This window comes from Gadus chalcogrammus, chromosome 2 (genome assembly GCF_026213295.1).
Source record: "Gadus chalcogrammus isolate NIFS_2021 chromosome 2, NIFS_Gcha_1.0, whole genome shotgun sequence".
In the NCBI taxonomy this organism is placed as follows: domain Eukaryota; kingdom Metazoa; phylum Chordata; class Actinopteri; order Gadiformes; family Gadidae; genus Gadus; species Gadus chalcogrammus.
This window is the reverse complement of record NC_079413.1, coordinates 2,725,439-2,740,694: the sequence shown is the minus strand read 5'-3', so window position 1 is coordinate 2,740,694 and position 15,256 is coordinate 2,725,439. Positions and strand designations below refer to the sequence as shown.

Genomic DNA, 15,256 nt, shown 5'->3' with positions numbered 1-15,256 from the left:
TAGACGGGCTGGGTTTAGATTTTTCCCTTGGAACACATGCTGGCTTTTTCCGGTCCATACAAGATGAATGCATTTATCTCCACTGGCAATTTAATCGAATCGATTAAATTGTGTATCAAGACCATCGTTCATTCTCAGTATCTCCTCCAGTTTAAAAACCGCAATAAAGTAAGATGCCATTTTTATGGATGATGATGTTATTATAACTTTACTACTGTAATGTTGAAATTGGAAAAGGCACATTGTCCTCCATTTGTCAAATAAAGGCTAAATAAATACCCAGCATTCCACTGTGACGGTGCAGAGCTGTGGTAGAAAGGACAGTGTCCACAGTGGGGGTTGCTGTTCTGCTGTGGTCAGCCGTGATTGGCTCGGTATTGTTTAGGATATCAACTGTGTATACCTGTGTTTGTAGACCTCCGATATGACAACCATGAGCATATTTACAGCAACAAACTAAAGCCAAAAACGAGTTATTACATGGTAGTGTTTCAGATTGATCCTGGTCCAAATCTAGATTTAAATGAAGAGAAATGCAAGTGTTAAATAAGTGGGATTACCAAGTACCGTCTATGAAACATTCTGGTACTATATCCCCAACCATGCATTAAAAAATCATCGATTGGGTGGGGACTACCTCGTTTGGTTTGATGTTTAATGGTTTAGGGACATCTTGAACTAGTTCCTTTAAAACGTCTAATGGAGTAGAATAGAATATACTTTAATTGTCATTAATTTGTCCGTAGATCCATCCAACGAAATTAGCTTATGCAGCCTCTAAAACAATGCTCACATAAACACAACAATAAATAGTATAAAATACAGAATAAAATACAGAATAAAATACACAAAAAGAGACACAACGTCTCATACGTTCAGGACGCATATCCTCACACTCAGAAAGATTACAATCTCCGAGCCCCTTTTAGAAGATCTAGAAAACAGCGTTTAAATCCGCCGCCCAGCGCCGGTCCACTCACCCGCCGCTCCCTCTCCCAGATGTCCTGGGGCTCCAAGAAGGACCTGACGGCCAAGGACTTCCTGACGCTGTCCATCATGTCGGCCGTCACGGGCCGCAAGCGCCGCAAGCGCCACGGCCGCCGCGGCGCCAGCAGCACCGACGACGACGCGGAGCCGGGGCCCGTCAAACCCAGCCAATCGGTGGAGTCGGAGGAGGGCGAGGAGGCGGAGTCACCCGCCGGGGGGGACACCGCCCCCCGGGCGGTGGGGGAGGAGGACGAGGAGGAGGACGAGGAGGAAGAGGAGGAGGGAGGGGAGCAGGATGTGACGAGGAGGCAGGAGGCGTTCCAAACGATCGTACAGGTGACGGAGGAGAGCGGGGGGGTGGGTGTGTCGGACGCGGCGGGCGAGACGCTCCTCCTCGCCACGCAGGTGGAGGAGCGGAGCCAGGGGGCCTCGATGCCCCGGGAGGAGGAGGAGGAGGAGACGGAGGAGGAGGTGGAGGAGGTGGAGAAGGACAGGGCGGGGGCGAAAGGGTCGCCGTGGCGATCACCGGAAGACGCGCGCTCCATCGTCTCGGGCTACTCCACGCTGTCCACGCTGGGGCGGAGCCTGCGTTCCCACGGCGACGACGGCGACGACGAGAACAGCGAGCTGGTCAGCGAGACGGACAACGAGAGCGGCTTCGCCTCGCGCTCCGTCACCCAGGAGCGGCCCGAGAAGCACCCGGTGCCCGCCGCCGCCACGGCCACGCCCCCCGCCGAGGCCACGCCCCACGCCATGGCCACGCCCCCTGCGTCGCCCGTGGCGACGGCGGCGTCACAACGCAGCTTCCTCTACACCCACTACAAGTCGCCCCCGCCAGTCCTCAGCCCCACACCGCTGCTGGCCCCGCCCACGCCCGAGCCCGCGGAGAGGGGCGAGGGCGGGGCCGGCTCCACCACCCCCTCGTCGTCGTCCTCCTCGGCCGCCGCCCACCGGCTGCACTCACGGCCCTCCTTCAACTCCCACCGGCTGATCCAGTGCGACACGCTGGCCCGCAAGAAGGCCAAGGCGCGCTCCATGGACCTGCTGGACTCCCTGGGCCCCGACCGGGCCGAGGGCGGGCCGCGGCCGAGGCGGGACCCCTCCCGGACCAACCCCTCGTCGGGGAGCAGCCAGGAGAGCCTGCGCCCGGCGCCGCCCCCGGCGGCGGCCCCCGGGGAGGCCGCCTCCTTCGCCCCCTCCGGCGGCCAGGCCCAGGGGCAGGGCTCCCTGGTGGACCAGGTGAGGGCCCGCCTCCTGGGCTCGGCCGACGACCTGCGCACCGTGGGCCTGAGGAAGCCGCTGTCGCCCGAGACGCGCCGCAAAAGACGCGCCTGGCGCCGGCACACGGTGGTGGCGTCCCCCACCGAGACCACGGGCAAGCGGCCCCTGCTGCTGACCGGAGACCTGCCCCTGGCCCCCATCGCCTCCGGCCTGGCCAAGCCGGCAGCACCCCCCCCTCCCCTGCAGAGACCCGACCCGGAGCCGGAGCCAGGCCGGGAGGACGCCCCAACCTCACGCAGAGCCCCTCCTTCTCGGTTCTCCCAGTACCTCTGAGATCTCCCCCCCCCGGAGCACCACGGACCCCTCCCCACGGGCCCCCCCGACTCCCGGGAGCCGCAGACCCAGACTCTTCCATCGGGGGCTCTTGAGGCACAGAGGTGTCCACAGACATGGAGAAGACCAAAGGACCAAAGGACCCGTCTGGACTCGGCCTCCCACCCTTCTTTTGTTTTGGTCAGCTCTCTTAGCATGGCGAAGGGCGTTCCACTGTTGCCAAAGTATTTATTAACGGTTCTTTTTTAAACTTTTTTTATTTTTGTTTTTGTATTCTCGTGTGCTCTATTAATCGGAAACATTGTGAAAGGGGGTTTCGGACACAGGGCCGGCGCCAAACCGCGTCGCAGTCTATTACGCAGCCAAGAAATCGTAGTCCCACGCGGTCGTCTCATCGACTGGGTCGTGTTTCCTCCTGTCCGGCTTCAAGCGGAATCCCAGAGATTAAGCCAGGTATGTTCCCTGAGCCGGGTAAGGTGCTCGAGGGGAGGTAACCTCCTTTGGGTTCCTCAGAGTACGGTGTTTGCAGCAAGCTAAAAAAAATTAATATTATTTCCCTATTGCCAAGAATACTTTAGAAAGCCGGGACAGGAGAAAACAGACAGCGCCCCATTCATTACTTTCGGTTTATTTCTAACTCTTTGATACAAACACACTCACACACACACCGTTACTTAATCAAGCGACACACAACGCAGTAATGAAACGCAACTCGATTACACAGAGTCTTAGTGGCTTACTTTTAAAGCAGGGTTTTAAGCCTTCTTTTTTTTTGTAGCCAGAGCTGGCTTTGTATACAAGTCTTCCCACTCTGTTACTTCTTAGACCACAGACACTTTAATACAGTAAGTACTACGGTCACTCATGGGACACACACACACACACACATACACATGCAGAGCTGACAGAAAAAGCTTGTTTGAGAGTACTTTTTACTAACGTTGTCTATATGTGTCTGTGTGTTCGCTCAGCCACGTTTGTGATAATGTCTAAGTGTTCAGGTGTTTGTGTCTAACTATTTTGTAACATTTGTAAAAAGCCTTGTGTAAGTTAACCCTGTAAATATAAATATGTTATATTTGTTTTAACTTTCCTCCTTGTTATTTCGTTATGGTTTACAAAAAGGTGCATACACATTTCAGTTGATATGCTACTTGAACAGTTGCATTACACAGACAGACACACACATACACATACACACAAAACAAAAAGCAAGTAAGAAACAAAACCTGAATCTTTATCTCACAAACAGATGCCTTCCCGGTTGATTCTCACCGCTATGCAAAACCCCCTCTGTTTCCAGAAAATATATAAATATTGCATTATCAAATACAAAAACTATGACCATGACATGCAAGGCGAAACTGTTACCTCAGTAATCAGGCAGCCTTTCTATGCCAGGCTTGGAATGGCTTTTGGTTCAGTGGCATAATGTGTCCGATAGCACTTGTTAAATGATTCAACAGCATGTCAATCTTGTGAAAAATCGTTGCTTTTTTTCAGGACTCGGCAACCAATACAATGATCAGATTGAAAGGGTTTTGCATGTCTTCTTTTTTTTTGCATACCCAGAATCGACTCCGTTATGTTCCATTGTAGTGAAGCCACTACTATTGATCACCGACGGAACATAAGGCATCCACATGTAATGTACCGTTTTCTTAATCACAGCATTTGATTTTGAGAACAGGCATCACGAATACACAGGTGGAACATATTTCCAGTAGGCCTACATGGAAACAATTGTGTCCTTTACATCCAACCGGGGAGTTTTTTTATAAGGAATAATAATATTTATCATAATGTTATGAGGCAGATCTGCGTGTGTCAGGAAAGCCCCCCCAAACGGGATAAGAAAATATTTTATTTCTGTTTCAAGTTACCTCAAGATTAGTCCTACAAGTGCCTGTATACTGGATATTTGTTTTATTTTCTTGCGGTGCCATATCTGCTCATTCTCCATCTCTTAGTTCCGCGGTTATCTGACGCACCAACTGACGCTCTGTAGTAGCCTACATCGAACATAAAGCGGTCTGTCTGTCAGTCTGTTACAAGCACAACCAAGCCAAGTACATTACTATGCACTCACTCATACTCACTCGTTCTCTCTCTCTCTCTCTCTCTCTCTCTCTCTCTCTCTCTCTCTCTCTCTCTCTCTCTCTCTCTCTCTCTCTCTCTCTCTCTCTCTCTCTGCCAATAATACAGGCGCAAACAGCTACTTACCAATGCTGCTAAACGGGGTTGGGGGAGCATAGGTTTATCCCAGCTACATTTGTTGAACAGAATAGCTGAGGTCATACAAATATGGTACACCTGACAAGTTAGTCTCGCGAGACTTAAAAGTGACAAGAGACTGTAAAGACGCGTCGGTACCGTCGGTCACCAATGCCATATGGTTTCGTGTGACGGGCTGCAAAATTGTTATGGAATAATCGAACTGCTAACACACTACTCGCTGTGTTAGTCGTCTGAAATGTGACTGTTTGGTTCTTGTAATGGAAGATTTTTTTGTAAATACTGTCTAAATATGTAACATATTGTAATGTGTACATTTTGAATTGCTTTGAGTAAAACTATCTGATATGAAAACGACTTTTTCCTGTGTACTGTCCTTTTAATAATGGATCCGGGAAACAACAAAAACATAAACGAGCAGAAGATATTAGAGCATATAATTCACACCCGTGGGGAGGGGTCCTTGGTGGTCCGGGGGGGGGGAGATCTCAGAGGTACTGGGAGAAGATATTAGAGCATATGATTATGTATGATTAATAGGTCTTCAGAGGCGTGTGTCGTGCCCAACGTGAACACAAGACAAAGGGCGCCCTCTAGTGGGGCGACGCGGCCACGCGCCTCCCAGTTTCTCCTGCACATTGTCTCTGCACAGGAACTCAATCTCCGACGCTTCGCCCATCACAAACAACTTACAAATATAGACCTACCGTTTTGGATATTGATTAGCTATTAAGGTCTAGACTGAATGCTGTTGAAAATGCATTCGGTCGGCCAACACGCCCAAATGAACAAATATTACTCGATTATAATTTGCGCGTATAGCTTTATACATGAAGACAATAACATTGATCAGACTTGGTAGGATGGGCCCAGAAGTCCTCCTTTCGCACATGGGGAACAGTAGGCCTTCCCATCCCCTCGTTTATTCTGCATCCCATCTTTGGGTCATTTCAAAACGCATTACCCTATATTTGCAGAAACGTCCCAATAAAACACAAATGTTCTTCCAAGGTTTGATTTATTAATTTTTCCTGCAAAATAACAAAACACTTTGCAAGCCGGTCCAATAAGCTGCACTTGAACAATTACATTTTTTGAAAATCAACCATTAACATCGATTCAAAATGGGACTGTATTTTTTAATGTATATTAACAAGAGAGAAAAAAAACAAGTTTCGTAGTCTCGAATACATTCGCTTCATAAAAGGAATATTATTATTTTTTTGTAAATATTTACATTACCTCTTGAAAAGTTTGAATACGATGGCGCAAAGTCCAAATAGAAAATGAATTGTACAAGTGTACAAGCAATTCAATCACGGAACCGATTGGATAACAAAACAATTAAAGGAAAACACATGACCCCCGCCCCCCTCAGTTAGTCACAACAGGACCTCGCTCGTTATTTGGCAGACTCTGCAGACGGAGCGCGTCGTTCTGCACCCGCAGTCTCTCCAGCTCCCCCTCCAGCTCCCGGACCCGGGTCGCCGCGGGGTCCCCGGGGGACAGCGGGCTCTCGGCGGTGACCCCCGGCTCGGTGCTGCTGCGTCGCAGCCGGTTGTTCTCCTCCTCCAGGCGGGACATGCACTTCTCCAGCTCCAGGTACTCCTGGACCAGCTCCTGCTTGCTCATATTCTGGAGAGTCTCGACATGGTACCTTTCGTAGGTTTCGGAAAAGTCTCTCTGGAGGAATTCTCCTCCCGCGTTTCCAGGTCTCCCGATGCCGTCACTGCCACCGCAGCTGCCGTCATCCTCTTCCTCCTCGTTCTCCATGAAGTCCTCCTCGCTGGCAGTGTCCTCCGGGCGGACACCGGGGCCGGAGAGCCGCCTCGGCCCTGTCTCGGTGTTCAGGTCGGGCTCCTCTCGGTCGTGCTCGTCCATCAGGAACTGGGTGGTGTTGTACGGGGCCACGGGGAGCCCCTTGGCGAACATCTCCTCCCTCACCCGGGAAGCCCGGGCGGTCTCCCGCTCGTCGAGGGCCTTTTTCTCCTCCCATGAAAGTTTGAAGTAGGGCTTCCAGCGACGCTTCTTCTTAGACGGACGGCGTCGGTGCTTCTTCTTGCCCAGGCGCGCATCTGATCCGGGGCCGGTGTCAACGTGTGAGCCACTCTCCCCCTGCACTTGGCTCAAAGTCTCCTCCAGCGGCCCGTCTCCGCTGTTGCCGTGTGCGGCAAAATTCCCGTCTCCTGACGCGTCCACGGCCGGTCCTTGACAGTGTTGGACCGCCACGGGGCATTTAGGTAGAGAGTTTCCGGCAGCTAGGGCTCGACACACCTCCCTCTGTCCGCCTCGCATTTGCCATAACTTGTCAGCGTTGATATCCACAGCGCCGTTTTCCGCTTTGGGCTGCGGGTCTCTCTGGCGCCCCCTATCGCCCGACTCTGGGACTGCATGGTCACTGGTCGGCGGATGCTCCGAAGAGGGTCCACTCCCACCTGATGGGGCATCTGAAGTTTTCAGGTGATGGTTCTGGTCACTGGCTGGTTCTGTCATCCTGGTCTTTTGTAGAGGGTCTTTTGTCTTACCACATCTCAAATGACGTCCCTATCCAAATACATCTTCGGAGGCTTTTTTGAACATGTTAAAATTTCACCCCCCAAAAAAAAAAAATACTGTTCTTTTAAGATAACGCTGTTGATCTTCTTTCAAAAGTTGAGCCTAACTTGTCAAAAAATTATCGTAATTATAAAAGTTAATATTAGTTAAATACCAAGTTAATTGTTGTTCCCCAAACGATTCGTCAGGACTACTGTTGCTAACTACCGTTAACTATTTCAGTGCTAACATAGCTATCTTCCACCCGAAGACACCGTTACGTCGCCACAACAGTGTCCAGTGTGCTACTCAAGAAGAAGGAGCTCGCGTTTATATAGTGGCTCCGCCTCTACCAGAGTGCATGCTGTTGCTTACAGCACAAGCTGGGATATGGGTCGTGTAGTTTTCAATTTGATGAAGTGCTAGGAAACTCTGACCGACTGAACTACAAACCCCACAAACAGTGTATAACAGGCACATGTTTAAACCAATCATGTTTTAGGATCTTCAGCCGATAGTGGCCAACCCATCTCTCCAGCAATTGGTCAATACAACGAATTTTCTGTTGCTAAGCTTATCGTTTTTTCTCATTGGTTGGTCTAGATGTCGATCAAAAATATAGTAACCACGTGAGAAAATCCACCCTGGGCACTTTTGGCCACTACCAAAAACCAAATAAAGGGGGATTTCGCAAACCATAGTAAAGAAAAAACAACCGATGTATTATGAAATTGCGTTATAATATGACTACAGACTAGTTCTATATATATCTGTTACATATAAAAGCTATTTTACCTTGAACTATCGTTAATAAACCCATACGTGGGTTACCAAATATAGAAGTCCTCCAGCATTTCGACTACAATAAGACGTTCTACTTCGGGAAAGTAGTCCCCTTTAACCGTTTGTACGAGTTAACAACACTACGTGTTTGTTTGGTCGAGATTGATAACGTTGATTCGTTCTGTTATTCTAAAGTCAATGTTATATCCGTCATTCGAGCAAACCAACCACCGTGAAATTATTAAGTGTGAAAATGTTCGCCGTTGAGCGGAGTGATACCGTGTTGCGAATGGGCTGGAGTAACTATGCGGCGTAAACAAACGATAGTTATTGTTGAGCTGCGACCTCGAACACAACAGCAAAGGGCCAGTCCCTGCTTTAAAGGGTTGGTCGGGAGGGCTCACACTTCTGAATATATATTTGTGTTGTTCCTAGAGAAATATGATTTAAACTAGTCCAAGCGTTATGGCGCAGCTTTCTCTCAACATAATGTGCAGTGTTTGTGCGTCGTCTGCTAATGATAAGCTAGCCAGCTAACGTGGGCTAAACGTTGGTTAGCCAGTGAAGGTATAGGGATAGTAAACCCATAATAAATAAAACGATCGATAATTAATCTTACAAGCAATTTCATTTTATGAATACGCCCATAAAGAAATAAACGCGATGCAATTCCTAGTGTTTGCATTCAGCGGTTTCGTATTAGCAATGCTAACATTATCTAGCTACATTGGGACGGGCATAGGCTATCTGGTTTACATTGTTTTATGAATAAAGCCAAAGACTAAGATAATGTACTCGTTGACCAATCATTCTGATATTCAATACGGGTTGGGGTGTAAATTGTGTAGAGGAATGATGAAAATCGTATCAGCTAGGTAGTAGCTAAATAGGCCATATTTGCGCAGGGCCAGTCTAATTCCCAGAGACTAGTTTCCCTTCTCTGTATTTACATGTATAGCATCTATATTATATTTTCCACTAGAATAAGGCTCGATCAGTATATACCACGGTACGAGTTGTACTTGATAATCAGACCGAACAGGCTTTTATTTTTTATTCCAATTGTCCATTGGATCGTTCACATGAGTGATTTAGTTCTGGGGAATAGACGGTCTCTGATCCAAGGTGTCCGTCATAAAGCCTACAGCCTGATAGTCAGAGGCATAAGCCAATATAAATTTAGGCTTTACTGCATTAATTGAAGAAAGATTCATTGCCAAAATGAGTTAACCCTTTGGTTAGTCCCCTACAAAAAATATACATGGAGCCTCCAGCTGTAGTTCTAGTTCCAGTGCAGAATAAAGTCCCTTTTATGTGTAGCAGGAGTGTCCCTCGCACATGCAAACCCACTACGGTTGCATTGTACAGGGTTGGGGACAGTAATTCCATTTAGCCACAATTGCAAACTGAATGTACTCTGTTGTCTAGTAGCGTCATGGTCCTGTCTCCTTCATCATGCAAATGCAAGGCTAAATCACAACAGACGAATTGAGTACTTGAATGAAAAGAACCCTTGCGAGTATCCAGCAAATGCAATGGGTTAGGTTTAGGGTTACCCCCCCCACACACACACACCAACAGGACTAAGAAGGACGTGGTTATGGCAGATTAAGATTATGACAATGACCTCACAGATACTTCCGTCTTCATCATTTGTGTGAAGTAGGCATATTTGGTGGTGAGTCTTGATTGGCAGTTTCATATGATTGATGGCACTATCATATCTGCATTCCAGGATCCAGAATCTCTCTCTGTCTCAGAGGGAGGGATGCAGCAGGAAGCCCTAGTTTATGCTGCTGCATAGATCACTGGTTGAGAGCGGCTTACCAGACGTGAGTTAATCTCCCCCGTCTATCGCGGTTCTACTGCAATTGAGAGATGAAATTACACACTACTGTGGGCGTGATCCCCGGGCTTCACAATTCAAGCAATGGTGGATAGCCTTTGATCAGGAAGTGCATGATTTGTGTTTTCATGTAGCATTGAGACAACTGCAAAACATGGGTCTTTTTCTTACTCATTTACAATGTGGCAGATCATCTAAACCGAGGCAGGATTACCGGGTGTTGCTTGTTGACAGTGTGTGAACCCATGTGGTTTGGAGGGCTATACCCTTGTGTGTTACTCTGATTATTCAGAGCATGGCTACAGTATATGCATTCAGTGCACGGGTAGCCAGTTGTAGTATTTTTCCACTCAGGTTTCGATGTTACTTGTACATGAAGAAAATGTAAGTTACACTTAAACACAACAGCTTGTAAGAAAAACATGGATCAAATTATGTCATTATTTCATATATGTAACTGCAGGCAATACATTCAGTTTGGCAGGATAATCCATTTAAGGGTAATTTAACATTAAAATCTCATCGAGGTTTGATAAGTTTATATTAAAAATCTATCCTGCGTATGGCCCTCTTTTATGCAGTTACATTTAATTACCACCAGATGGAGCCAGATATAGTTTTGGATAAATAAACATGAAAAAAGACAACCATGCTTTTTTTGTCTCAAGAGCGACTCTGTTGGTTGCTTTTAAATTTCTATCCTCTTAGGTAGTATTTTTTTCTGGGGAAAAACATTTCCCCTAAAAACAAATCAGTTCTTACTGCCGCCCCTTTTCTTTTCATTCAGCTGTTCCCATTACATAACTCAATCAGTGACGCCCTTTCAGCAGAAGTAGTAGTAGCAGTAGTAGTAGAATTTAAACCGAAACATTGCAGCAGATTTATATATCATATAGGCGCGTTCCTTCGTTTGTTTAGGGACTTAAAGCGCGCATGGAATTGGCATCAAATTACGCACATCGCGCGGGCATCGCATGCTTGGGAGGGACTTGGTGTTCGGGGAATTACTTTCGCACTCAGCTTTCCCCTCTTTGCTCCAACACACACCACTTGAGCCACAAGCGCCGATACTAGCTCCGGGGAGGACACCTGCGCTCTCGGTCTGGCCCCCACGACTTCACTCCTGCGCTCGGCCTCGACTTTGAATAATGTTAGGGAGCAGCAAGACACCAGCAGCTAGTCGCAATGAACAGAAGACAGCGGTGGAAAAGTCTAACGACCCTCTGAGGAAACTTGGTAAGACATTTACTGTGAGAACATTTTAAAAAGGCAAATTCGATTTGCGATGCACAATATATTTAAAAACGTTTAATAAGTAAAAACTTTTTTTTTGCAAGTTTTTCAGTTTTTTAATTCGCTCAACCTCACTTGAGTTTAAACAAATTAAACTTGTGTAACATTTTTATTTTATTTATTTTTATTTTATTTAGTATTTATCTATTTCACAGATCAAAATTACACATTTGAATCAACTTATTCTTTTGATATAGGACTTTAATAAATTTTCTTTAAAATAATGATTATCACTTATTTTAAGGGTAGTAGTTTTGGCCTGCTCATCCTAATAAAACGGGTCCAGCTCAGCCGCAAATGTTTTAACTCATGGTCACGAATCGCCAGAAATAGACAACTGCTGACCACAACCCTCAAGGTCTGGCGATGACGAGTAAGGTGTCAAACAGACACGTGTGTGTGTGTGTGGTGCGTGTGTGTGGTTCTAGTTTTACGTCATGTTGTCCCATTTAAGTGACCGTAAATAATGAAAACCGGTATTGTAGCATACATCTTTCATTCGTCATCAATCCCAAACCGCCTATTATATCATTAAAACTGACCTAGTTTAGTCACCTTTCCACGTGTGTCCACGCTGTAGAAGTAGAAGTTTTAAAGTGAAATAACATGCAGTTGCTTGACGCATGATAATCACACGGCAAAGTGTGGGAAGAGGTTTTGAATCTTCCAATCAATAAACATTGGTCGTTCATTACATGCAGGATCTCTAGTATTTTCGCAATTGAAAGACACAACGCTGAATCTTCGTGCTCCATTATTGTTGTCTGCTCCCCCGTTTGCCTTTGACGCTCATTCTTTACTGCACTGCGGTGCGGGATGGACTTAGCAGACACTGCGACTACCATGTTTGGTTCATGATTTATTTCAGCCAGAGTTTAATGAACTCTTTAAATACTTTATTAAACACTCATTTTGATTTCAAGGGTCATTCAAATGCAATCACATAATCACATTCTTGCACTTGCTTATTCTGAAAAATGTATATCAAAAAATCCAGTGCTGTTAGGCCCTGGGCCACACAGACCTCTGTTTATTCAGTCGGGGTGTTGCTCTGATAGGCTTGTGTGTGTTTCCACTTGTGCAAGGGTAAAACATGGCATCAAGAAGGTTGTGTTTCATGGAAATCGTAATAGCCCTTATTCAAAGCTACTGCTGTCGGCAATATTCACACTAAATCAGAGAGTTGTTTAGAGAAATCAGCTGGTGACTTGTGACTGTAAACCTCTGCAGTGCTGCTGTCCTAGGGGGTGGGAGGAGGAAACCGGGCAGGATTTAGCCCACTCAGCAACTCTGGGCTGTGAGGATGTTGTTGACCTTACGGTGTAAATCCCTAGCTGCAGATTGATTCGTCGTTTTAGGCTGTCGGGTATTTGGCAACAACCAGTGGGAAAAGATAACTTGTTTCGTGTCCCGGGGAGCGTAACAAGACGAACGGAAGACAGTGGATCTGTGGTATCCAAAACGTTTGCAGGTCATGTGTTCTGATGGCATGACTGGAGGTAATGATGAGGTCACGATTACATCATTCTATCTATGCATAGCAGCAGTAGCCGATTTTACATTATTCGCAAGGTTGTCCCAATAATGCCTCTTTTGCAAGCAATACTAATTTATAAAGTCGCATTCTCAAAGAGTGACCTTGTTGACAACATTAAGGGTTGGCCTCGTGCATGGAAGGAAAATTATTTGGCTTCAATTCAGCTCCTTTAATTATGCCTGCCTTGAGAGCTGTTTGTCAAGATGCGCCTCTTGCTCAGAATTGAAGTCTTGTTAACGAAAACCCTCCATACGCAGTTTATGGGACCTAAAAAAAATAAAATGGGACCTTCATAAAATCTGTTCAGCTCTAATCTTCTCTTTTCCCGAGAACCTCCTATTGCTGGTTAGGCGTTATCGAAAAGTCTCAGTCTTGGCGTTCACATCTCCCACTGTTCAGGGGATGTCCTAAGTGTAGTCTTATAGAACTGCAAAGACTGCGCTCGCACACAACATCTCTCTCTGCCGGTGGCTTCTCTCCTTTCAGGAAAAACCATGGCGCGAACCATGAGATACTCACCAGGCCCCACCCCCGGTATCGCATCTCCGTCATGCTAATCGGACATTTTCACACTGGCGTAAAAATCGGCACAACCACGCTAGACTGCCTGACAGTTGTTATGGCGAAGGAAACCTGAGCCAAACCCCAGAAGACGATGATGATGCTGAGCCGGCGAGTATAGGCTTGAGGAAGGAGGGTTAGAGTGCAGTCCGATGTGTCTGAGAGCAGCTGGATCCCTGACCCTTCACCCCTGTCGGAGGCCCGTCCCACAGGCCGGCCGCACTGTTGATGTGCACCTGGGAAAATATGTGATGTCTCTTCTTAGTGTGTACACAACTTAAGAATGTCCCCTTGGTGAGATACTCTCTGTGTACCGGGCATTTCCATGTTAACGCACGGTGGTCAATGCACTGATCGCCCATTCACCAATGACCTTGTTTTCCACCTAATGGGCCTCAAATTTAGGCGTTTGGCACCAGTTTTTTTAACATAAGTAAAATCCTATGAATCCTGCTAATTATCATTGTAATATTGTAAGTGGGCTTCGGTAAAGATGTGCGATCCATGTGTGCATCCTTCTCATTTTGGAACTGACGTGAAGAATAAAGCTACCATTTTAGATTTTAAATTCAGAACAGCCGATAACTCATCTTATTGCACAGCTGCTAAGAAACACTGAGTGGTTTCAACAGCTCCTGTGAATCCGTTTTGCCTCTCCGATCAGCAACGAGGAATGCCGTGTTTTGAGTAACAGCCTGGCAACTATTAGTGGAATCTCGGTTGTTGTGGTTCAAGGCTAGAGGGTGGAAGTGGTGGATGAGGTGGTGGTGGTGGTGGTGGCGGGTGGGGAGTGTTGTGAGGGCCGCCTTTGTGTTTTCTTTTCCTCCCCGCGTGTTTCTTAGAACTAAATCTGTGGCCGTGGCGGTATGCGGTATTCATTTGTTGCTACGTCCATGTGGTTTCACCCTTTAGCAGTAGATACTCGGGTGGGTCTGGGTTGGGGGGTGGGGGTGGGGTACTTGGAGGGGGCTCTGTTGTGCTGTAGCCTTGGCAACCGGCGTGGAACTCAGTCGGCTCTTTGGGCAATCAGGACGATCACAAGTGAGGCGGTTACAGTTGGTTTCGGTGTGAAGAACAAAGGGGGGATTAAAAAGTTAAACGTGATAAATCTCTTGAACTCTGCTGCAGAGGGTCAACGCTACAGTGGATAGAAGGGCTATCAGCGTTGGCTCGGGACTATGGATCAAACAGCTCTTTAAAAGCATAAAGCATGAAGCTTTGTAAAGAGGTTGCTTCTCCGCCATGGCAACCAGTAGCCTGGGTATACCCATGCTGCCTTGCGCTGCCTGTCCCTCTACATACGTAATCTGGTATAATTGATACGATTGGCTATGAGCTACGTACAGACTCATATGACAGACATTCGTAGCGCCCAGTAAACGGCTCCGGGCAATCGTAAACCACGCCTCAAATACGAGAAAATGAATGTGTGGTTCCCAGAGCTCATCTCAATGTAGATTGAGATGAGGTCTGGCGTTAGCCAGGCTAGGCAACCCGAGGACCTGAGAAGGGTTGGGTGCTGCTGTGATTCAACACAAACATTGGGTTGTCTTTCTTGTTGTCCCAGAGTTGCTGTACTTGGTCGTACAGTTGGTTTATGTATTCAAGGATCCATATCCATGACTCACGAAAAGTGTTTTCTAAATTTTAACTCCCTTTTCTAAATTGTTGTTTACCTTGTTATAGGGCCCAGGATATTATTGTGATGATAAATGATAATGATAAACGATAAATGTCAGGCGACAGACAATTTCCCCTTTCCCCAACGCGTTTAGTTACTTTAGTTAATGAGCCTTTAATGACACAGTGGCTCGGCTGAATTGATGTTTTGGGAGGTGTGGACGATGGCGCACTCTATCCAGCGCTCATTAATGACTCTGTCATTATGTCTCCCTTCTGAGATAACACTCACCAACACCACCGCT

General features: G+C 47.0%; 1 protein-coding gene across 1 annotated transcript; it reads right to left on the bottom strand.

Annotated features, from left to right (window-relative positions):
- Positions 1 to 5,364: 5,364 nt before the first annotated feature.
- LOC130406645 (protein HEXIM1-like) lies at positions 5,365 to 7,612 on the bottom strand. Its single transcript, XM_056612322.1, has one exon. The coding sequence runs from the start codon at positions 7,267 to 7,269 to the stop codon at positions 6,151 to 6,153; it is 1,119 nt and encodes a 372-aa protein (XP_056468297.1). The 5' UTR covers positions 7,270 to 7,612; the 3' UTR covers positions 5,365 to 6,150.
- Between the last annotated feature and the right edge of the window lie 7,644 nt (positions 7,613 to 15,256).

Bases quoted from the DNA above. Each gene is read 5' to 3' on its own strand.
- LOC130406645 (XM_056612322.1), bottom strand. From the start codon at position 7,269: ATGACAGAACCAGCCAGTGACCAGAACCATCACCTGAAAACTTCAGAT.